This window comes from Epinephelus lanceolatus, chromosome 4 (assembly GCF_041903045.1).
Source record: "Epinephelus lanceolatus isolate andai-2023 chromosome 4, ASM4190304v1, whole genome shotgun sequence".
NCBI classification, from domain to species: Eukaryota; Metazoa; Chordata; class Actinopteri; order Perciformes; family Serranidae; genus Epinephelus; species Epinephelus lanceolatus.
The window spans coordinates 48,979,606-49,004,446 of NC_135737.1; the positions used below are offsets into that span (position 1 = coordinate 48,979,606).

The following is a 24,841-nucleotide window of genomic DNA, read 5'->3' on the forward strand; positions in this document are numbered from 1 at the left end:
TACATAAAATATCCCATAATGACAAAGTAAAAACATATTTTCAGACATTTGTGTAAATTTATAACAAATGTAAACATTTCAACATAATAGAAGTATTCACACGCTATGACACTCAGACTTAAGCTCAGGTGCTTCTGACTTCCACTGATCATCCTTGAGATGCTTCTACAACTTGAATGGATGGAATCCACCTGTGGTAAATTCAGTTGACTGAACATGATTTGGAATGGCACACACCTGTCTATATAAGGTCTCACAGTTGGCAGTGCATATCAGAGCAGAAACCAAGCAATGAAGTCCAAGGAACTGTCTGCAGACCTCGGAGACCAAATTGTGTCAAGGCACAAATCTGGGGAAGGATACAAAAGCACTGTGGTCTCCATTATTCAGAAATGGAAGAAGTTTGGAACCACCAGGACCCTTCCTAGATCTGGCCGTCCGACCAAGCTGAGTAACCGGGGAAGAAGGGCCTTGATCAGAGAGGTGAACAAGAACCCAATGGTCACCAAGGCGGAGCTCCAGCGTTCCCTTGCGGAGATAGGAGAAGCATCCAGAAGGTCAACCATTGCTAACGCACTCCACCAATCAGGCCTTTATGGTAAAGTAGCCAGACGGCAGCCGCTCGGAGTTTGCCAAAAGGCACCTGAAGGACTCTCAGACCTGGAGACACAAAATTCTCTGGGGTGATGAAACCAAAATAGAACTTTGTGGCCTGAACTGCGAGCGTCATATCTGGAGAAGAAGAGGCACTGCTCATCACCTGGCTAACACCATCCCTGCTGTGAAGCATGGTGGTGGCAGCATCATGCTGTGGGGATGTTTTTCTGCTGCAGGAACAGGCCGACTAGTCCACATAGAGGGTCAGATGACAGTCGCCACATATAGAGATTCTTCAAGAGAACTTGCTCCAGAGTGCTCTGGAACTCAGACTAGGGCGTCGATTCACCTTCCAACACGACAATGACCCGAAGCACACAGCCGAGATAACAAAGGAGGAGTAGCTTCAGGAGCAGCCTGTGAATGTCCTTGAACCCGGACTTGAATCCAATCGAACATCTCTGGAAAGACCTAAAAATAGCTGTCTACCGACGCTGCCCATCCAACCTGACTGAGCTTGAGAGGATCTGCAGAGAAGAATTGGAGAAAATGCCCCAAAACAGGCGTGCCAAGCTCGTAGAGACATACAGTACCCAAGAAGACTTGAGGCTGTGATTGCTGCCAAAGGTGCTTCAACAAAATATTAAGCCAAGCGTGTGAATACTTATGTACCTATTATGTTTAAATGTTTACATTTTCAATGAATTTACACAAATGTCTGAAAATATGTTTTTACTTTGTCATTATGGGATATTTTATGTAGATTTCTTTAAAGAAAACTAAACTCTAATCAGTGTTAGAATAAGTCTGTAACATAACCAAATGTGGAAAAAGTGAAGGGGTGTGAATACTTTCTGGTGGCACTGTAAGTACTGGGGTATAAACCTGAAACTGTATTTTAATCTCATTCCGCTTTCTAGTTTTACTCCACTACAGTTCTTTAATAACTTGACTTACTTTACTTTTTTTTTACACATAAACCAAAAATATAAAAATAAACAAGTGCATCTGAAACAATTAGTTGATTGAATTAGTTTAATTATTTTTGATTTATTAAGTTGATCAAAACATTTTAACATTAAGTACTTTTACTTTTAATACTTGCATACATTTTCCAGATATGTACTTTACCTAAACGTATACATATACTTTAGGTCTAAGTAAAGTATTTCTTAACTGCAGTCACATTTTCAAAGCAGGACTTTCACTGGAGTATTTTCACAGTGTAGTATTAGTACTTTTACTGCAGTGAAGGATCCGAATACTTCCTGGAGCACTGACTGAATAATATTCTGAACAGAGATGACTCTTTTCATTATTGATTAATCTGCACAGAGGGTTGAGGGATCTTGTTGCCTTCAGGAGATTATATGAATCTGAAAACATTAAATCTGCAACTGGAAAAAAAGAGAGCTCAAATATTAAAATAGATATAACAGAGAAAAATGTGTAAATAATTTATTTAAAAGAATTTCAGAACCGAATCAAAATTCTATTTCACCTGAAAAAACATGTTTCCTTCACTAATGTATTCATTTTTTATTTTTGTTTGAGATACACCATTGTATATTTCACAATTCAAGATCAAAACTTAACTTTCAGTTTCTCAGGTACGTTCATTTTTTTTAAATGATCAAACCTTTGGCTTTGATCTGGCTCCATAAAACTGTCGATTTAAACAACTCAAGAACCACAAACACACAAAAAATAATGATTCATGTTAATAAATGCACGAAGGCTGTTTAAATATTCAACAAACTTGATTAAAAGTTTGTTCCTCTAAGAAAACAGAAAAGAGTCTGAATCTAAACATACAGTATCTAAAAACAGATTTAACTTTACAAGAATAAAAATGATTTTAATTTGGCAAAAATTACACAATCCAAACGGCATATTGTGGTGGCACAAAAATAAATGACACACATCGTATCAGTCATTGCTACTGGACAAAAAAATGATTAATGAGATAATAAAACCAGATCAACGAAGGCTGGGTGTCAGGCTGAAGGCCATCATGAAACAATTTATTTTGTATTAATGACGCTGAATTATTCTCTGAGAAAAGACACATAGAAGAGAAGATCTGGGAAAGCTGAAATGAAGACTTCATTTTCAGCAGCGCTGCAGTGGCTCCATCCTGAAGGTTCCTGCAGTGACAGCGCACGTGAAGGATTTTCTATTCACCAACATCAACAGCTGTTCTTTTTAAATATATATATATATATATATATATATATATATATATATATATATATATATATTTGATTCAATCACTGAATTAACTTTTGAAATACGGTGAAATATAATTTATAAATATATGTAACAATGAGGGAACGTCCACCGTGTCAGGTATTACCCTGATCCCTCAGGAGGACAACGTATGAATTCTGGAGTTATGGCCAAAAATGTTTTGTGAGGCCACAGTGATGTCCAACCACTCAATCTAATCAGTTTTTGAGTCCAAGTGGATGTTTGTGCCAAATTTAAGGAAATTCAGTCAAGGCCTTCTTGAGATATCCTGTTGTCAAGAATGAGACAAAATTTGAAGAAATTCCCATGAGGTGTTCTCGAGATTTTACATTCATGAGAATGGGATGGTCAGACAACCTGAACATAAAATGCCTCCAGCCACAGCTACTGACAGTGCAGGGGCATAAAGGTTGCAGCCTGTAAAAGTGCACAAACACTAAGTGCACCAAGGGTCTCATAGCACCCTTCTGAAAGGTTTTAGGGCTCTTTAAAGTTCTTGTTCTTGTGGGCTTCCTCCAAGTCACAAACAGGTCTTGTAAGTAAAGAACACAGGACCAAGGCCATGTTGGCTTCTTGAAAAGCTCACGTGGAAACATTGCAGAAATCTTGGGGCTTTGAAAAGCTCTCATTTACTTTAAGGACACTCGTGGAGATATTTGTGGAGATCTTTGTGGAGGGGGTGCTGAAGGTCTTGTAGACCTCTTGAAGAGCTTTTTAAGGATGTGTAGAGGTTCAACTCAACCTTAGTAGATGTTCTAAAGGTCAAGCAGGAGTCTTCCAGATCTGGTCTGGTTGAATCTCTACATATCCAGCAGCAGTCTTGAAGTGTCTTTTACAATGGTCTTTTAGATCTTGCGATGTTCTTGTAGGACTTGTAAGACTCAACCCAGTTCTTGTAGACCTTGAAGAGGTCTCACAGTGGTCTTATAGAGCTGTCCGAGAGGTCGATTGTAAGAAGTTCAGTCTAGTAGATCAGGACGTCGAGGCAGAGGTAGGACATCCAGCACAGAGTTCACTTGTGCAACATATTTCAGCACCTTTCTGATGGGTCAGGTTCCTCTGGGATCTCCTTCAGGTTTGGCGGAGGGGAGTCGCTCTGCGGTGGTCGTAAAGATGGACGCTGTCGCAGGTCGCTGCACGAGGAATCCCTTTCACTAGGAATCATGGATTTCCCCAAAGACTAGAAACACAAAACACAACACAGGTCAAACGCGTCAGATTAAAGCTGAGAGCAGTGATGAGCAGGCTCCGTCGCGCATGTTGAAGGTGCTGGCAGGATTAAAATTCAATTTAATGAGGCTTTATTGACATGATCACACTGAAAGTATTGACAGAGCACACTGTACATGGTAGTACTAACAAGGAGAAGTGCAGTTTTTAGAGTGCAAACAATAAAACATTCAATACACCCTTTTACTGTTAGTAAACTGCGTGATGTTTGTTGGTGGGCGGGGCTTAGCTGGAGGCAAAACAGTTCTCCACAGACATGAGCTAGCGCTAGCTAACAAGTTGTGTTGTCTTGTTTTAGACGATGGAGGAAGATGATGTGAGTGGTGCGTTCAGAAACACTCATTGTGAGTGTGGGAGCGCACTCTGACACAAACTGGAGCGTTGATAAATTGGGAGCGCTGTCTGAAGTTCAGGAAATATTCTGTTGGGACAGGCTAGAGGTTTGTGCATTCTGTTAGGAAGTGCAGCTGTGTCTCAAATATGTCTTCTTTGCATATTTGGCAGAATCCAGTGTAAGTGAACAGTGAATGTTCATAGATGAATGTAGTGAATGTAACTCAGTAAGGTGACCTTTGGTGTTTTGCAAGACACCTTTTAAATTAAATGTATTATTACAGGTAGTAGTAGTATTAGCCCACAGGAGCGACCCTCTGCCAAGTGAGGATTAGAATAAATGCAGATCACATTATCCAGTCCAAATGAATCTATATTATAAACACTTGAAGATCCATTCATTACTAAAAGTGTCTGTCATCCAAGAGAGAAAATAAAAACTAATGGAATGGTCAAAGTTTTTGTCACCAAAAATGTTAATAAAATGTGAAAAAAAAAAAAATGTTGAGGAAAAAGTTTATTAAAAGAAAAATTAAAGTGATAAAATGTCCAATAAAATATAAAATATCCAAAAAGATATTACTTAAATGTAAAAAAAAAAAAACATTAATTAAATGCCAGAAAAAAAGTTAATAAAATGTCTAAAAAAAAGTTGATAACATGTCGGAAAAATATTAGTAGAATGTCAGAAAAAAATGTAAATTAAGTGCCCAAAAGGTTGTTAAAATATCCTAAAATGTTAGTAAATTGTCGGGAAAATTAATTAGAACAAAAATGAATAAGATGTTCAAAAAACGTTGATAAAATGTCTGAAAGGTATTCGTAAAATGTCGGAAAATGTGTTGATAAAATGTCCAATAAAATATAAAATATCCAAAAAAATGTTAATAAAATGTCAGAAAAATATGATTAAAAAGTCAGAAAAAGGTGTCAAAAAATGTTCAATTCTTTTTATAAAACTTCCAAAAAAAAAAAAAAAAGATTAAATTTAAGGTGTGATCAGTCCTCAATCAGACTGCAGGGTTTCTAGCTCCACCTTTTAGTACCAGATCTGTGTGCTAGGTACCCCAACAGAGGGGGGACCAAACATGGGGACGCTAAGAAACGCTTCTGTTGGGACCATCCACAACTTTACACTGTGGAGACAGAAACTATGAACTGAACCGCACTGCTCAGTGGAAACAGGGCATCACACTGTTTGACAAGTTTGCTTCCTGAAGGTCTTGAAGTTCTGCTGCCCAAATTTAAGATGGATCTGTTGAATCCTCTCGGACGACTTTCATGAAGTTCCTTACCTTAACATGCTCGAAGTGGCTTGTTGTCACATGACCTACGACATCATCATCCAAACCATCGATTATTTCTCCGCTGTTAAGTCTAACATTAGTCGGAGGGTTATACCGCCAACCAGTCTGATGAACCCTCTGAGAGGATATGAAAACGTTTGCGTAAAATACATGCACAAAATTCAAAATGGCTGACTTCGGGGTGGGCGGAGCTAGTGAAAGCTATTGAGAAATATGTCTGAACTGATGAGAGGAATGTGCGTGCCAAATTTGATAAAAGTCTGAGGAACTTTGTCCCAACTGAGACATTAGGGGGTGCTATGGAGCTGCTACACACACTGAGCCCCATCACTTTACGTTCCTGTTTAATAATAATAATAATAATGCATTTCATTAAAGGCGCCTTTCAAGGCACTCAAGATCACCTTACAGAACAAGTAAAAGACAATTAAATTTAAAAGGGCTAAAAGACACATCAAACATCAACACAGTAAAAGGTGAAGTTAAATAGAATAGGCCTGTTTAAAAAGGTGGGTTTTCAGGCGGGATTTGAAAATGGATATTGAGTCAATGTTCCTGATGTCAGGAGGGAGGGAGTTCAAGAGGCGGTGGGCAGAGCGGCTGAAGGCTCTGGACCCTGTGGTGGACAGACGGGCAGAGGGCACAATGAGGCTGATGGAAGAGGCTGATCTGAGTGTTTTGATGTGTGAGACAAGTTTTTAAATTTTTAAGGATACCAAGGGCGTCAAAAATTCATTCAGAGGCTGCAGGTGATGAGGAGGCACTACAGAGCTGACGTGTCATGCACAAGCCCAAACCACTCCATCAAATGAGAAGAATTCATTCAAACAAGGGTATAAACTTTTCTGAGTTTTTGTGACTCTAAAATCCTGAAAAATGTTTGAAAAGCAGATTTGCAAATCGTAGGATAGCGAAGGATCCGCTCTGACGCTTTGAGCGTGTTGTTGGCGTTCAGGGACTGACCTACAGTGGTTTGCTTCCTACATACAAAATCAGTCTGCCTCTGTGTCAAACGACAGCATGTCCTCTTCCTCTGCACCATCTCCTGTAGCGAACCACAGGGCTCCACACTGGGCCCCGTTTTATTCTCCTCGTACCTGCCGTCTATTTTTAGAAGGTGTCATCACCTCGCTATCCCAGGATTCACACATTCATGTTAGTAAAATGAAAACTCACACATGACATCCGATCAGCTCTGACTTCCTGTCAGAACAAACAAGAATAAAATAAACACAACAACACAAACTGCGCGAGTGTCTTTTATTAGCACGTCAGGTTCGGTGTTCCTGTACCTGGTTCTCAGCCAGCGCCTCTTTAGCCATGTAGTGCTCCCTCTTCATCTTCATCTCCACCTCCTCGGGGATGTCAGGCACCATCAGGTCGATCAGACGCCCGATGAGGAACACCACATGCTGAGAAAGACAGAGGAGGAGGAGGAGCCTTCATCATGTCACTCAGCAGTAACTCTGCCCACCCGGCACAAACCTCCCGCTCATTAACAAAACCTCATCAAACATCCGTCACGTGACAAACACCGACCTCGAACACGATGACGAACGTCAGGCGAATGGCCAGCAGGTGGAAGTACTCCGGGAGGTATTCGCCGTTTTCATCTCTGAAACCCCGGTACCTGCACGGGACAACAACAACAATAAGGACAACAACAACAAGGACAACAAGAATAACAAAGACAAGGGCAACAATAACATCAACAACAACAAGGACGATGACAAAAACAACAAGGATGACAACAATAAGGACAACAACAAGAACAACAACAAGAATAACAACAACAGGGATGACAACAATATAGACAACAATACAACAACATCAACAATATAAATGACATTAATACCATCAACAACAACAACAAGGACAACAATATTAACAACAATATTATCAACAAGGACAACAATAACAGAAACAACAAGGACAAGACAACATTATCAACAACATCATTGTCATAATCAATAATCAGAATCAGCAACAACAACAACAATATCAACAACAACAAAGACAACAACATTATCAAGAACAGCAACAACAACGACAAGAACAACATTTATCAACAACATAAGAAACAACAACATCAGCAACAACATCATCATCATCAACAACAACATCAACAAAGGCAACAACAACAAGACATCCACCACCACAACTACAACCAAACAAAAACATCATCAACAACAATATCAACAACGAGGACAACACCATTATCAACAATGCCAACGACAATGACAAGAACAACATTATCAACAGCAGCAGCAACAACAACAAGGAAAACAAGTAAAACAAAAACATCAACAACAATATCAGCAACAACATCATCAACAACAAGCACAACATTATCAACAACAACACCATCATCAATGACAATATCAACAGCAACAACAGCAACTCCATCATCAACAACAACATCAAAAACGTGACAAGAACAACATTGTCAAAGACAACAATCTCAACAACAAAAACAAGCAACAGCAACAAAGACAACATCATTATCAACAAAACCATCATCAACAACGATATCAACAGCAACAACAACACCATCATCATCAACACCATCATCATCAACACCATCAACAAGGACAACATCAACAAAAACGACAAGAACATTATCAACAACAAAAACAACAACAGCAACAACATCAATAACATCAACAATGACAGCAACAGCAACAACACCACCATCAACAACACTATCATCATCATCAACATCAATATCAACAACAACGACAAGAACAACATTATCAACAACAACAACATCAACAACAAATACAACAACTGTGACAACAGCAACATTGACAACATCATTATCAACAACACCATCATCAATGACGATATCAACAGCAACAACAGCAACTCCATCATCAACAACAACAACAACATCAAAAACGGATATCAACAACATGATCAACAGTAACTGTGTTTCAGTTCAAATATTTAAACGTTAGTGATGTTGCCTATCTGCAGGGTGTGTTGCAGTGATGTTGCCTACCTGCAGGGTGTGTTGCACTGATGTTGCCTACCTGCAAGGTGTGTTGCAGTGATGTTGCCTACCCGCAGGGTGTGTTGCAGTGATGTTGCCTACCCGCAGGATGTGTTGCAGTGATGTTGCCTACCCGCAGGATGTGTTGCAGTGATGTTGCCTACCTGCAGGGTGTGTTGCAGTGATGTTGCCTACCCGCAGGGTGTGTTGCAGTGATGTTGCCTACCTGCAGGATGTGTTGCAGTGATGTTGCTTACCTGCATGGTGTGTTGCAGTGATGTTGCCTACCTGCAGGGTGTGTTGCAGTGATGTTGCCTACCTACATGATGTGTTGCAGTGATGTTGCCTACCTACATGATGTGTTGCAGTGATGTTGCCTACCTGCAGGATGTGTTGCAGTGATGTTGCCTACCTACATGATGTGTTGCAGTGATGTTGCCTACCTGCAGGATGTGTTGCAGTGATGTTGCCTACCTGCAGGGTGTGTTGCAGTGATGTTGCCTACCTGCAGGGTGTGTGTTCACGGCTGTAGTTGCGTGGTGATGTTGCCAGAGTGAAGTTGATGAAGCCGCTCAGCGTGCTGTCTCTGGTGTAGCGGTAGTACAGACGGGGTACGAAGGACGAGGTGAACGCGATGAGAAACGCCTGCAGACACAGGTTCGGAGGATGTGATTTGTTGGTGATATAAATGTGGACCTGGTCCTCACAGAGGTAGAAAAACAGAGTCTCACGTTGCAGAGGACGGCCACATGTGTGATGAACTGCATGATGGGAAACCAGATGCCGATGTCCTGAGCGCGCTCCCCCACTGGGCGGCGATATTCAGTAACAAACTTCTGAGCGTCCAAACGAATCTCCACCCAGTTATTAAAGAGGGCGAAGAGCGGAGCGAGGGGACACGCCGCCACGAAGATGGTGATGAAACCAAACTGAATCACTGAGGAGGAGGAAGAGGAGGAGGAAGAGGATGACATTTAATAAACCCCTCAATGTTAACACCACCCGCCCGGCAGCTCCAGGAGTAGAAATCAGACTCACCCATCTCCAGGTATTCGCTGAAGAGTCCCTCACACACCAGCAGCTGGTAATCTGCCTCCCAGGGAGACACCTCCTCCTCTTCCTCCCCCTTCACCTCCCTCTGAGCCTCCACTCCTTCCTCCTTCTTCACCTCCTTCAGCCGACTACCCGTCTTCCTGTTCTGCCACCATGACTTCAGCTTCCTGCCAAATAATGAGCCGTCAGTTTCAGCTAGAGAAGAGTCGGATCTGTTATCAGACATTTATAAACACTGCGTATGAACGGGGCGGGGCCTGACAGAGGCGGACGCCACTTCACACGCTAAAGTCGTGATGTATGAAAACAGACCTGATGGAGAAACTGTGACCCATGATAACCAACATGTTGGACACGGGACATGACGGTGAGGAGGACGCCCGACTGTAGAAGCTGATGAATTTTTGTTTTGTTTGAACGTACATTTGAGTTTGGATCCTAAACAAAGTTTTATAAATGAGGTCACATGACTTTGTTTTGTGACACAACTTTGACGACGTAAAGACAAAAATCACTGCATAAAGTTTTTAAGTTTTTTCTTCTCACAAGATATTTTGTTTGTTATGATCTCATTCTCAGAAGTTATTCCATTTACAGATTAGCATCTCGTTCACGTTAGATTCTTTGCACCAGATACGATCTAAAGTATTTCCTGTTGTAGGGATGAATAAGGTTATGTGTATTAAGGGTTATCATGTCCACCTCATCAGAAACTGGGGAGGGATTAAGAGGAAGATTGGATTTCTCTGCAACGCTAACTTTTTAGCACATTAGCTAACGTTAGCTTCCATAGCAAAACAAACAAGTGTGGTCCTCCTTTGTAAGATTGGCTTCCTGTGACATCATCCATCCACTGAGTGAGAGCATACGGGTCGGCCAGTCTGGTCCCGTTGGTCAGTGTTTACTTATTCAAGTAACACTGGCGGTCCCGGAGAGTGAGTGACCTGACATGGTGCGTTGGTAAATTCAGTCTGACGCTCTACACTAAAATGGAAGTTATAACCTTGTTTTTGTTTTGTGTGTGTGTGTGTGTGTGTGTGTGTGTGTGTGTGTGTGTGTGTGTGTGTGTGCGCACTCTTACGGGCAGATGAACTCCTGGGCGTTGTTGATCAGCTGTTTTCCCACCATGATGATGAGCAGCTCCTGAGCCAGTTCAATCAGACACCCACCTGCTCCACACTGTCTCTCACACACACACACACACACACACACACACACTTTAACCCTTTGAACATTGTGACAGAGCCTACAGGCGTATTTTTACTGATTGTGATGTCATTTCCTGGAGCATCTACAAATTCAAATCCTTCATTTCTGAACTTAAAGATTATAGAAGTCAATAAACCAGAATAATTGATATAAGTATTGGAACTGTTTTAATTTTTCAAAAAAGCAAAAATCAGATGTTTTGTCATCAGATTTAAATAAAATAAAATAAAAAAACAATATTTTGATCGGACAGATTTTTAAACGTAGAAACATAAAATATTTCTTCACACTCCGTCAGTTCTCTGACCTGACTTCATGTTTTAGTTTCCGAGTTATGATCATTTTTATGAGCGGAGTGAAAAGGTCTTGTGATATACACAGGTGTGCCTTATCAGGGTTAATTAGTGGAATTTCTTGCTTTATCAATGGGGTTGGGACCATCAGTTGTGTTGTGCAGAAGTCAGGTTAATACACAGCCGACAGCCCTATTGGACAACTGTTAAAATTCATATTATGGCAAGAACCAATCAGCTAACTAAAGAAAAACCAGTGGCCATCATTACTTTAAGAAATGAAGGTCAGTCAGTCCGGAAAATTGCAAAAACTTTAAATGTGTCCCCAAGTGGAGTCGCAAAAACCATCAAGCGCTACAACCAAACTGGCACACATGAGGACCGACCCAGGAAAGGAAGACCAAGAGTCACCTCTGCTTCTGAGGATAAGTTCATCCGAGTCACCAGCCTCAGAAATGGCAAGTTAACAGCAGCTCAGATCAGAGACCAGATGAATGCCACACAGAGTTCTAGCAGCAGACCCATCTCTAGAACAACTGTTAAGAGGAGACTGCGCCAATCAGGCCTTCATGGTCAAATAGCTGCTAGGAAACCACTGCTAAGGAGAGGCAACAAGCAGAAGAGATTTGTTTGGGCCAAGAAACACAAGGAATGGACATTAGACCAGTGGAAATCTGTGCTTTGGTCTGATGAGTCCAAATTTGAGATCTTTGGTTCCAACTGCCGTGTCTTTGTGAGACACAGAAAAGGTGAACGGATGGATTCCACATGCCTGGTTCCCACTGTGAAGCATGGAGGAGGAGGTGTGATGGTGTGGGGGTGTTTTGCTGGTGACACTGTTGGGGATTTATTCAAAATTGAAGGCACACTGAACCAGCATGGCTACCACAGCATCCTGCAGCGACATGCCATCCCATCCGGTTTGCGTTTAGTTGGACGATCATTTATTTTTCAACAGGACAATGACCCCAAACACACCTCCAGGCTGTGTAAGGGCTATTTGACCAAGAAGGAGAGTGATGGAGTGCTGCGGCAGATGACCTGGCCTCCACAGTCACCGGACCTGAACCCAATCCAGATGGTTTGGGGTGAGCTGGACCGCAGAGTGAAGGCAAAGGGGCCAACAAGTGCTAAACACCTCTGGGAACTCCTTCAAGACTGTTGGAAAACCATTTCAGGTGACTACCTCTTGAAGCTCATGGAGAGAATGCCAAGAGTGTGCAAAGCAGTAATCAGAGCAAAGGGTGGCTATTTTGAAGAAACTAGAATATAAAACATGTTTTCAGTTATTTCACCTTTTTTTGTTAAGTACATAACTCCACATGTGTTCATTCATAGTTTTGATGCCTTCAGTGAGAATCTACAATGTAAATAGTCATGAAAATAAAGAAAACGCATTGAATGAGAAGGTGTGTCCAAACTTTTGGCCTGTACTGTAGTTTCATCACTGATTCCTCCGGCGCTGCAGCAGGTCACAAAGCGCAGTGATGTCATCAGGAGCTTTTCTGCTGGATGAATGTTGTAGCTTTTCTTATTTCAGAGGGACGTAAACAGCAGCTGTGCCTCAGTTCAGAGGCTGCAGCCCCTGCACTGAGGCACAGATAAAATCATGCAAACAATGACCTCCTGCGGCTGTCATGGCGGCCATGTTTGCGTGGCAGGTAATGGTGCGTTCGTTTTGTACTCAGAGGTCGGAAATTCCCAGTTCCCAGTCGGAAGTTTAAACTTGAACGCACCCTGAGATTGGATTTCCAACTCAGAAACTCAGAGCAACCGCATCAACCCCAACTTACAAATTCAAGATGGCTGCTGGTCACATACAGAGTGACTAAACACTCTTCTAAGGTCCCGTTTATATGACAACGATTTCAACTGAAAACGGTCAACTTTAGTTGCGGCAGTGGTGTTTTGGGTGCCTCAAAATGCAACATCTTGAAAACGGGTTCCAGAGTGCAACTTTTTGGAAACGGCAGCATCTCCGTTGTCATGTAAACGTGCAATACGCAGTTCCTCTGAAAACGGAGACTTTTCGCACATGTGCATTATGGTTCCAGTCACTAGGCACGCCGACCGTCACAACAACAACGCTGAGCTCTGTTTGTGCTGCTCAGCCTGTTGATTTGAAGTGAAGTGAAGATCTGTTACTGTAGCAACTCCACCTCGTCATCCGTCCAGTCAAAGTTATCTGTGCACGCTTTCACCATTGTGTCTTCTTTGTTTTGGTTTGTAATCACGGCGCTGCAGAGGAAGGCGCTTCAGTGCAGGTGCATGGCGTCATGCTGTGGTGTTGCTTTGCAAATTTACACTGCCACCCATTGGCCTGGCGTGCATGCTACAGCGTTTCCAGTAGATTTTGCGGCTCCGTGTGAACGGAGATCATTTCAATAACGTTGTCATATAAACGCAGAAGTTTTTTAAAACGCAAAGGACAGACTTTTCCGTTTTTAGAGAAACCGTCGTCTAAACAGGACCTGAGTACTGTTTACAGCAACTTTATCTTATTTGTTTTACATCAGGTCAGCCTCATCTGCGGCGTTCATCAGTTGGAGTGCATGATGGTTTTGAAGCTGTCTATACTCCGAAAGTTCAAGGGCAACAAAGGCTTTCTTGCTGACGTCCATGTCTTTTTCCGACTTGTCCACCGTCGTCAACTAAAATGCGACAACTGATGTATTCCGACCTCCGACCTCCGAGTACAAAACAAACACAGCACAAGCTGAGGTCAGGAAGTGACTCAGTGTTCTGTTCTGTGAGTCATGCAAACAACGATCTTCATCAGCCGACCGCAGGATGTCTGTTCTTAAATCAGGCCTGCTCTCCAGCCCCTCCCCCACTCATCACTGCAACACGTACTGCAACTTTTTTGTTTTGTCTCTGAATTTGTAAAGCGTCTTTGAGTGCCTTGAAAAGCGCTACATAAGTATAATGTATTATCATTATTATTATTATTAATAATAACGACCTCACAAATGAAAATTTAGGAATATTTAATCCAGAAGACTTCAGAGTTAACGAGCTGCAGACCTGACTGAGTGTTTTAACCTCTCGTCACACGGCTGACGGTTCAACACCACGTCAGGCTGAAGTGTTTTTAAGACACTGAAACACTGACGGGGAAAACAAACAGGAAATCATCATCATCATCATCATCATCATCAGCACCACAGTGTGACTGACTCACGTCTTCGTTACGAACTCCAAACAGAGTCTGGTAGTTTCCAGGGTAACCGATGAACCTGAGGAGACACAAACAAAGCAGCTGATTGAAGATGATGAAGCTCTTCCTCTCTGTCAGTCAGCATCATACGGTTCAACATGTCCGCTGCTTCATTCACAGACACAAACTTTCAGAACTGAGGAATAAAGGTTTGAGGGTTTGAATCATGTTTGGTTGCAGCAGTTCAGACAAACAGTTGGTTCTGGATGTTTTCATCATCAGCCTGCAGGCGGCGCTGTGGCTCCACCTTCAGCCTCACTGCTGCTTTTGACTTGTTCAGTTCAGAGTTCACACCAGCTGAGGAAACCTCAGCCTGCAGCTTCATTAGATTGGTTTTACTTTGAAAGTATAAACTGAGAATCTGAGTCCTTCCTGTTTCAGCCCAGTGAGATCACCAACAACACGTTCTCATCCTGACTCGTCACACATCGCCGCCTGGTCACTGGACTTTTGACTGCTACATGTAACACGCTGGGTATCCTGAGTGCGTCTGTTGTTGACGTTCAGGGACGTCGTTTGCTGCAACCACTTATCCTGTTAGGGGTCGTGGGGGGGTGGAGCCTATCGCAGCTGACACTGGGTGAGAGGCGGGGTTCACCCTGGACAGGTCATCAGACTATCACAGGACTGACACACAGAACATGTCGGAGCACCTGGAGGAAACCCACGCTGACACAGGACACACAAATCACTGACCAAGCGGCGGTGGTGACAACTTCAGTATGAGAACAGGTCGACCACAAATGTGTACGAAGAAAACGAAAGACAAAAAATAAAGGGATGAAATGAGATGGGAGGGACGGCTGAAAACAGAAGAAGAAGAAGCAGCAGTTCTCACCTGCCTTTGAAGAAGGCGATGTAAACCGGAGACGAGTAGAAGTTGACGAACTGGAAGATGAAAACTTTGAGGATGAACATGTCTTCATATTTACTCTGAGTGCGATGCATCTCTGACAGAGACAACAAAACACACACATGAACAGTGTGTATATACACACACACTCAGACGTCTTGTCCTCATTCGTGGACACTTTCTGTCCCTTCTGGTGACAGTGAGACTACAACACGCTGATCCATGTAAAAACAAGATGGCCGCCATCTCTGCTGTGACAGGCTGCAGCCGATCCTAAGACAGAGGTGGACGAGGTCCAAAACCTGACCGCAGTTTATGGTTCAAACTTTATTTATGATTAATAATGTTTGTAGTTTGATATGGCAACAAAGTTGACCATTTTCAGCAACAGGAACAAGATAAGACGCTGTTCATTAGGAAGTACTCATCTGAGGACACTGGGACTTTATTATTATTAAACATGATCAATAATCGACCTCTTAAACTCCAGGAAAATACTGAATTAAAATTGTGAATAAAAGCTACAAGAAAAAAAATTCATCAGTAAAATCTTTTGAACGAAGACACAAAACCAAACTGGAGCTCAGACCAAAAACAAAATTAAATGTCTGCTTTCATCAGGACCAGACTAACAGATAAAATTATTTCTTTTATAAAAGTGTGAAGCTGAGGATGAGGAGGGAGAGGAGGAAGATGTGACTCACCCCAGTGTGTGAGTATGTGGGCCAGCGACGTGTAAAATTTGGACAACATGAGAATGACCACCAGGTTCAACACAGATCCTGTGATACTGGCTATCCTCCCGGCCTGTAGACACACACACACACACACACACATACACACATACACACACTTTTTGAAATCAGGTTAATATTAAATAAGTAACGACTCCAGTCAGCACCTCTTGGTCGTATGACTCCGCCCACCAGTAAAGTTTGTCTGACAGTTTCCATCCATGTCTGTGAAAACATGATGATGTCACAGTGAAGCTGACCTTTGACCACCAAATTGCAAGTAGTTCAATCATGAGTCCAAGTGGACGTTTGTGCCAAATTTGAGGAAATTCTAGGCCTTTATGAGATACTGCTTTAATGAAATGAGAAAGAAATGGTCACAGTGACTTTGAGCTTTGCCCACCAAATTCTGTTCAGGTCATCCTTGACACAGAGTGGATGTTTGTGCCAAATTTGAAGAAATTCCCTCAAAGTGTAATTGAGACATTGCATTCACGCGAATGAGATGGATCTCAAGGTGAGAGTGAACTTGAACTTTGGCCACTAATCTTAATCACTTCATCCTTGAGTCCAAATGAAAGTTTGTGCCAAATTTGGAGAAATTCCCTCAAAGAGTTTTGAAATACTGCATTCACATTCCTGCAACCGACAAGGTCACAGTGACCTTAACCTTTAATCTTTGTCCACCAAATTCTAATATTTTTCATGTTTGACTCAAAGTGGATGTTTGTGCAAAATATGTAGAAATTCCCTCGAGGTGTTTTGAGATAGTCTTGAGATATCACGTTCCCAAGAATGAGTTGAATGCAAGGTCCTGGTGACCTTAACCTTTGACCTTTGGCCACTAAATTTTAATCAATCTTTTAGGAGTCCCAGTGGACATTTGTGCCAAATTTGAAGAAATTCCACCAAGTTCTTCTTGAGATACTGTGTTCACAAGAGTGAAATGGATGCAAGGTCACAGTGACCTTTTACCTTTGGCTGCTAAATCTGAATCACTTCATTGTTGAGTCCAAGTGAACGTCTGTGCCAAATTTGAAGAAATTCCCTCAAAGCATTCTTGAGATAATGTGTTGACAAGAATGCAACAGACAAGGTCACAGTGGCCTTAACTTTTCTTGACTCAAAGTGGATGTTTGTGCCAAATTTGAAGAAATTCCATCAAGGCCTTTTTGAGATATTGCGTTCATGCAAATGAGACGAATGCAAAATCATGGTGACCTTGACCTTTGACATTTGGCCACTAAATCTGAATCACTTAATCCTTGAGTCCTTATGAACATTTGTGCCAAATTATCCTCAGGACCTTTTTGAAATATCACTTTCATGAAATGAGATGAATGCAAGGTCACAGTGACCTTGACATTTGACCACCAAATTATGAAAAGTTCATCCTTAAGTCAAATTGGATGTTTGTACCACATTTGGAAAAAAGTTCATGAGATACTGTGTTCATGAACGGGATGGTCAAACAGACAGAACATGGCTGCAGCCACAGCTATCGTCTGCTCAGAGGTATAAACGTGACCTCGTGGCGTCCCTCAAGGTGGCGTCCCTCAAGGTGGCGTCCCTCAAGGTGGCGTCCAGGAGTTTCTGATGTTTGTATGAACCCTGACACAGATTTAAAGGCGTGTGGTGTTGTACTCACAGAGAAGGTTAAGAAGCTGTTGGACTTGTAGATGATGATTCTGAGGATGGTGCGGTACAGAATGATGGCGATGAGGAACATCAGCACGACCACAACCTGCACACATAATGTTCACCTTAATGCTATCCACATCTGAGGAGGAGTTAAACTTATAATGATGTTTATATTCTTGTACGTTGAAAATACATTTGACCTTTGACCACAAAATTCTATCACATTCACAAGAATGAGACAGACGCAAGGTCATAGTAACCTTGACCTGTAACCTATGGCCATCAAAATCTAATCAATTCATCGTCGGGTCCAAGTGGAGATTTGTGCCAAATTCAAGGAAATTCCCTTGAGGCGTTCTTGAGATATCATGTTGACACGCATCAGTGTATTCACTCAGTAACTCCTGCGTCAACAACACAGATTGACCAGTGTACGGACCGGTCACACCTGTGACATCACAACCAATCGGCACACCAGCTGTTTCTCATAGGAAAACTTTAAGAGGAACTCCATCTTTAAACTCCACCCACTGCTCCATGTTGTGGAGGAAACCTTCCAGAATGTCCCAGCGTCAGAGAACACAAAGGTTAAGGGTCAAAGGTCAGGAGACTCACCATGACGACGATGACCATGCAGCCAGTCAGAGTTCTGTTCATGCGTTTACTCTCAGGAAAGTATGGTTCCTCTGCTCCGGTCACCGGGTTCCGCGTGGTCATTGGCGCCAAGGCCGTGAACTCTGGACGAGGACGCTCCTGTGGAGGACACAGGGATGACAGTCATGATCTCCCAGAAACCCCTGCAACCCAAGATGTTTATATATTTATTGATCATGTGATGATGTGACGTCGCCTTAATGTGAGTGTTGGGCATATATTCATAATGATAATATTAGTTTTAGAGATCTTTAACATCAGTGTGAATCAGAACACCTGTAATAATGTTTGTATGTTCCTGTAAAACAAGGATACGTTACATCTGCATATTGTTATGTAGCAGATACGGTCAAACTTCATGTTTCAGCAATGCTGTGATTAACGTGTGGTTAATGTGTGATCATGATTTGGCCCAAACACACAGTTCCCACTGGAAGAGAAGCGATGTCTTGATAAAAGACAATTGCTTTCTGTGGCACTGTCCCTGGTGGAAAAAGAACAACTGGTCGCGACAAAACAACGGCGTTTATTTCCGAAAAAGCCACTGGAAAAAGACAAACAAGTTGCTACAAAACACCTCTGTTTAATGCTGAAGAAAGACAGACATGTGACTACAAAACACCCTGCCTTTGGTGCCCAAAAAGCCCCCAGAAAGAAGCTGACAGGTCACTACAAAACAGTTCCGTTAGGTGCCTAAAAAAACAGCTGAAAAAGACAGACAAGTGGCTACAAAACACCCGCAATTGGGGCCTAAACAGCCAGTGGAAAAGAACTGACAGGTCGCTACAAGCACCCTCGTTTGGTGCCTAAAAACAGCTGGAACAGGACAAACGAGTTGCTACAAAACATCCTCTCTTTAATGGACAAAAAGTTGCTGGAAAAAGACAAACAAGTTGCTACAAAGTGACAGGTTGTTACAAAACACACCAATTTGTTGTTGAAAAACAGCTGGAACAGGACAAACAAGTTGCTACAAAGCACCCCCTGATTAGTGCCCAAAGCCACTGGAAAAAGACAGACAAGTTGTTACAAAACACCAACATTTAGTGGCCCAAAAGCTCCTGGTTTCTAAAAACCACCCCTGACTGGGGCCTAAAAAGATGCTGGAAAAACCGATGAGTGGCTACAAAACATCCCCTTTGGTGCCCAAAGGGCAGCTGGAAGGATGCTGGTGGGTCACCACACAACACCTGCATTTGGTGCCTACGCTAAACAAAGGTATAGTAAGGTAAGGAAAAGAAAGAAAGGAAAGCTAAGCTGCACCAAGCTATGCTAAGGTAAGCTAGGGTAAGGAGTGGTAAGGAAAGGAAATGAAATACAACGAAATGCAAGGAAATGCAAGGAAAGGAAAGGAAAGGAAAGGAAAGGAAGGGCGAGGAAAGCTAAGCTAAGCTGAGGAAAGGAAATATAAGAAAGGAAAGGGAAGACAAGACAAGAGTCCAGAGTTGGGGGCGGTACCTCAATGTCCTGGAATTCGGAACAGTCCCAGCGGTGTGCCAGAGCTGAACAGGTTCTCTTCCAGTACTCCAGGAAAGTGACGGCCCACAGAGACATGAAGACACTAAGGAACACTGTCCCTCCATTATCAAACATGATACCTGCCTGCAGAGAGACACATGAGGAGAGGTGGACTCACTGTTTGTTCCAACACAACACAAAGACGTGGGCAGTGACCAATCACTGAGTGAGGGTTTGGGGCGGGGGGGTTCAGATGCTGTTGAACCATCTGACGAGATGACATGAAGCACACTGACATCACAGACAGGTGGACGGATTCGTACCTTGAAGGTGACACAGATGCTGGAGTAGTTCCATAGGGAGCAGATGTTACAGAGAGGACACATGATGAAGCTGCCTCCACTCTCACACAACTCCTTCCTGCACAAACACAACAACAACAATAAACAGTTGTTTACCTCCTGATAGGACGCAGACAACCTGTAAGAGTCTAAATGACTGTGTCCATAAAGCCAAGTGTCGTCAGCATATAAACAGACAAACATTAATATCTACATAATTTGTTCGAGAGGAAAATGTTGATTGAAACCAAGAAGGGTTCATTTCAATCAGATTGATGCAAAGGATTGTGGGACACTGATGTCCAAACATTATACAGGTTGTGTCCTGAAGTCCAAGTTTGAACTTACGCTGGAACGTCAGTGGCCATGAGCCAGAACCCAAACACGAAGATCACCGTCCCAACAAGCGACGCCGGCAGCAGCCAGCCAGTGTAGAAACCTGCAGTCAGACACAGTTAGTGCTCAAACAAACAGTTAACGGCGGTTAGCTGCTGGAATGGTTGCCATAGTTACCGAGCCAGGCAAAATACAGCGCTATCTTTTCTCCGAAGTATTCCCTGATGTGATCCAGAGGTTGGTAGCGTCTCCAGGAGGACCACTTGGCCCAGTGCGAGTACAAGATCTGTCTCAGACCCAAAGACTCCGGAGGCACCGAGTCGCTCGGCAGCTCGAAACCACCCTGCCAACACAAAGATTCATTTTCAGCTAAATATGAATATTTACAACTCACAGTGTCGTGGTAAAGTCTTAGTGTCTCAGTGCCGTCTCAGACCAGGGGTCAGGACTAAGGTCAGGTTTGGGTTCAGGTTTAGGATGATGGTTAATAGCTCACCTCATGCAGCGGGTAGGCAGCAGTGAAGACCTGCTCAGCCAGCAGTCGGTCGATTCCCACCTCCCCCCGTTTCACCGAACCGTACGGAGTCCTGGCCAGGATCTCATACAGCTGCAGAGACAGGACACGGTCACTGCGAGGACACACGCCGCACTACAACAAACCACCTCTGATTGTTTTTTGAGAGCCCCGAAAACAATCGCTTCATTGGATAATTAACCCCGCTGTAATGAGACCAACCAAGACCAACAGGTTGCCACGAAACATCCATGTCTGGTGTCCAAAGAGCTGCTGGGAAAAAAACTGATGAGTTGCTACAAAACACCTCCATTCACGTTTTCATGTCGACCATCATAGATCTCCTACATGCCTGGCACATGGGAGAAGTTTCAGTAATGACCCTGGTAATATTTGGAAAACAAAAAAGTTGTAACACTTCAAGAAAAAAAGTCTTAATGTTTCAAAATAAAATATATCAAGTAAACACTTCAGACAAAAATTCATATGTTTTTCATACAGTATATTTTGAGAAAAAAAGTTGAATAATATCAAAACATTTCGGAGAAAACAGTCTTTATGTTTTGAGACAACAAAGCCAAAATATTCCAAGAAAAACTGTGGGTAAATTTAAATTTTTGAAATATTCAAAGAGAAAAAGTCGTAATAGATTTTGACCAAAGAAAAATCTGTAACATATCGCGGCAAAAGGTCGAAAAAGTTGTGATATTTAAAGAATAAAAGTCTTTATATATTTTGAGAAAAAAAGACGATTAATGTAAAAAAAAATTAGAGACAAGGAGGCGTAATATTTTGAGACAACAAAGTGGTAATGTTCCAAAAGAAAAGTTGAGTGATGTAAAAGCATTTTTAAGAAAAAAGTCATCATATATTTTAACAGAATAAAGTCGTAAGATATCAAGGAAAAAAAGGTGAGTAATGTGGAAACATTTCAGAGAAAGAAAGTTAAAATAATTAATTAAAATTAACATCTTCATATATTTTAAGAAAAAAAGTTGAGTAATATAAAACAATTTTAGAGGAACAAAATATTATTTTGAGACAACAAAGTCAGAATAGTCCATGAAAAAAACAGTCAGGTAAAGTTGAACATTCAGACAAAAATGTTTCAGAGTTGGCTCCACAGTTAGACGCCCATCTGCAACAAACACTGATTTTTTAGTTTTAAACCTGAACCTGTTTCTTCAGAGTGTTTCCTGGTTCAAATCAGCTGCTCTGTGTGTTTCTGAGAAGAAGAGATGTCTGTGGGTAACTCAGCTCCTCAACACTCAACACTGAAGGAATTCTGACCGGGAGAAGTTTCGGCTCTTCACTGACGGACGTCAGTGAGTCCTCCTGAATCTGACACATTAGTTTCTCAGCTCCTCTGGAAATCTGTCAGAGGAAAATGTTTGAAACTAAATCATGTTGTGGGAACAGAGACGCCCTCAGAGGCCGACTCGCTGTCACACTGACGTGGTTTTAATATTGTTTTATATATTTAATTAAAACTGTGCGGCGATGAGATTCACTTGGTTTTCAGTCCACGCAGGACAAACAGTGACAGGTTTCTTTATCTGATCTCCTGTGTGTGTGTGTGTGTGTAAAGGTTTACAGCTCTTGTAAATGTGTGTGTTTTTATAGCCTGTGTTTGAGGAGGAGGCGTCGCCGCCTGCAGCATCCGTCTGCTGACTGACACATCCTGACATCTGAGAGGTCCTGGCTCAACATCTGTGGACCAATCAGAGCAGAGTGTGATGGCCACGCCTCCACCCAGACTCTAAGTCCTGCAGCTCACACTTCGTCCTCAGATGAAAACACATGAATAATATCTGCTCAGGATTATTATCATTTATTTATTGGTATCATTGTGTAATTAACCCTTTGAGCTCTGCGTTACAAACGCTCCTCCAGAGCCTACACTGGTGGTTTTGCTTATTGTGATGTCATTTCCTGGAGCGTCTTTAAATGCATCATGTCCCTAAAATCTGTACAACCTGAGCTGAAAGTTTATGAGTGAATAAACCAGAATAATTAATACAAGTATTGGAACTGAATCATTTTTTTAATGTACAATAACCTGATATTTTTTCATCAGATTTTAAAAAAAATTAAAAAACAAAACATATTAATCCAAAAGGTTTTTAAATGCAGAAACAAATATTTTTTAACGCATTTTTTAACATCATTTGACCTGTTTTGATTATTTAGTTTTTGAGATATGAGCAGAGTCTGAAGGTTAGGGTTCAGTTTCACGGAAAAAATTTCAAGGACCTATAATTCTTTCTTTTTTTTCTTGCCCACTGTTTTTCAAACATATCAAACTTAAGTTAAACATAATTTTAGTTTGTAGGCGTACAGGGAGGGAGAGGAAGATAAAGGCACGTACGTGATGGTAAACAAAACGCCGTAATGTCGACAGCTACAGAAAATACATCGGCTCATCTCACATTACAACTTCTTCACACACAGCAATATTCCAGGACTTTCCCAAAACGTCCAGGCCTGGAAAATGTGATTGTGAAATTCTGTGACTTTTCCAGGTTTCCCATGACAGTGGGAATCCTGAAAGGTGCTGCGCCACCGTGCGTTTATGCACCACGCTTAATGTGAGGCTGTTACGAGCGTACGGCGTGATGACACCGTGCCGACTGAATGGTTTTTATTTCAGATCGATTTAAACAGAATCATGAAAACAACGACCTCCTGCGGCCTTTAGGGGGAAACTCCCAGGAAAATTCCAAAGTAATGAAGGCGAAATTCCATGTTTGCATGGCATGTAATGTACTGTAACGTACTGTGACGTAAGGTAACATACTGTAACGTACTGTAACATAAGGTAACGTAAGGTAATGTACTGTAACGTACTGTAACATACTGTAACGTACTGTAACATAAGGTAACGTACTGTAATGTACTGTGACGTACTGTGACGTAAGGTAACGTACTGTAACGTAAGGTAACGTACTGTAACGTAAGGTAACGTACTGTAACGTACTGTAACGTACTGTAATGTACTGTGACGTACTGTGACGTAAGGTAACGTACTGTAACGTACTGTAATGTACTGTGACGTACTGTGACGTAAGGTAACGTACTGTAACGTACTGTAATGTACTGTGACGTACTGTGACGTAAGGTAACGTACTGTAACGTAAGGTAACGTACTGTAACGTAAGGTAACGTACTGTAACGTACTGTAACGTACTGTGACGTACTGTAACGTACTGTGACGTACTGTGACGTACTGTAACGTAAGGTAACGTACTGTAACGTAAGGTGACGTACTGTAACGTACTGTAACGCACTGTAACGTACTGTAACGCACTGTAACGTACTGTAACATACTGTGACGTACTGTAACGTACTGTGACGTACTGTAACGTAAGGTGACGTACTATGACGTACTGTAACGTACTGTAACGTAAGGTGACGTACTGTAACGTACTGTGACATACTGTAACGTACTGTGACGTACTGTAACGTACTGTAACGTACTGTGACGTACTGTAACGTACTGTAACGTAAGGTGACGTACTGTAATGTACTGTGACATACTGTAACGTACTGTGACGTACTGTAACGTACTGTAACGTACTGTGACGTACTGTAACGTACTGTAACGTAAGGTGACGTACTGTAACGTACTGTGACATACTGTAACGTACTGTGACGTACTGTAACGTACTGTAACGTACTGTGACGTACTGTAACGTACTGTAACGTAAGGTGACGTACTGTAACGTACTGTGACATACTGTAACGTACTGTAACGTAAGGTAATGTACTGTGACGTACTGTAACGTACTGTAACGTACTGTAACGTAAGGTGACGTACTGTAACGTACTG

General features: G+C 42.1%; 1 protein-coding gene across 1 annotated transcript in view; it reads right to left on the minus strand.

Moving 5' to 3' along the window:
- Nucleotides 1-2,030: 2,030 nt before the first annotated feature.
- ano7 (anoctamin 7) overlaps nt 2,031-24,841 on the minus strand; it is a 39,430-nt gene continuing 16,619 nt past the window's right edge. The window contains exons 8-24 of the mRNA XM_078167429.1: nt 20,995-21,105; nt 20,676-20,841; nt 20,511-20,601; nt 20,145-20,241; nt 19,822-19,965; nt 18,325-18,462; nt 17,717-17,812; nt 16,039-16,141; nt 15,320-15,431; nt 14,446-14,500; nt 10,844-10,941; nt 9,748-9,929; nt 9,441-9,646; nt 9,215-9,354; nt 7,257-7,347; nt 7,010-7,129; nt 2,031-4,027 (exon numbers count right to left, since the gene is read on the minus strand). Coding sequence (XP_078023555.1) covers nt 3,878-4,027; nt 7,010-7,129; nt 7,257-7,347; nt 9,215-9,354; nt 9,441-9,646; nt 9,748-9,929; nt 10,844-10,941; nt 14,446-14,500; nt 15,320-15,431; nt 16,039-16,141; nt 17,717-17,812; nt 18,325-18,462; nt 19,822-19,965; nt 20,145-20,241; nt 20,511-20,601; nt 20,676-20,841; nt 20,995-21,105 — 2,100 coding nt within the window. The 3' untranslated portion in view covers nt 2,031-3,877. The remainder of the gene's footprint in view (nt 4,028-7,009; nt 7,130-7,256; nt 7,348-9,214; nt 9,355-9,440; nt 9,647-9,747; nt 9,930-10,843; nt 10,942-14,445; nt 14,501-15,319; nt 15,432-16,038; nt 16,142-17,716; nt 17,813-18,324; nt 18,463-19,821; nt 19,966-20,144; nt 20,242-20,510; nt 20,602-20,675; nt 20,842-20,994; nt 21,106-24,841) is intronic.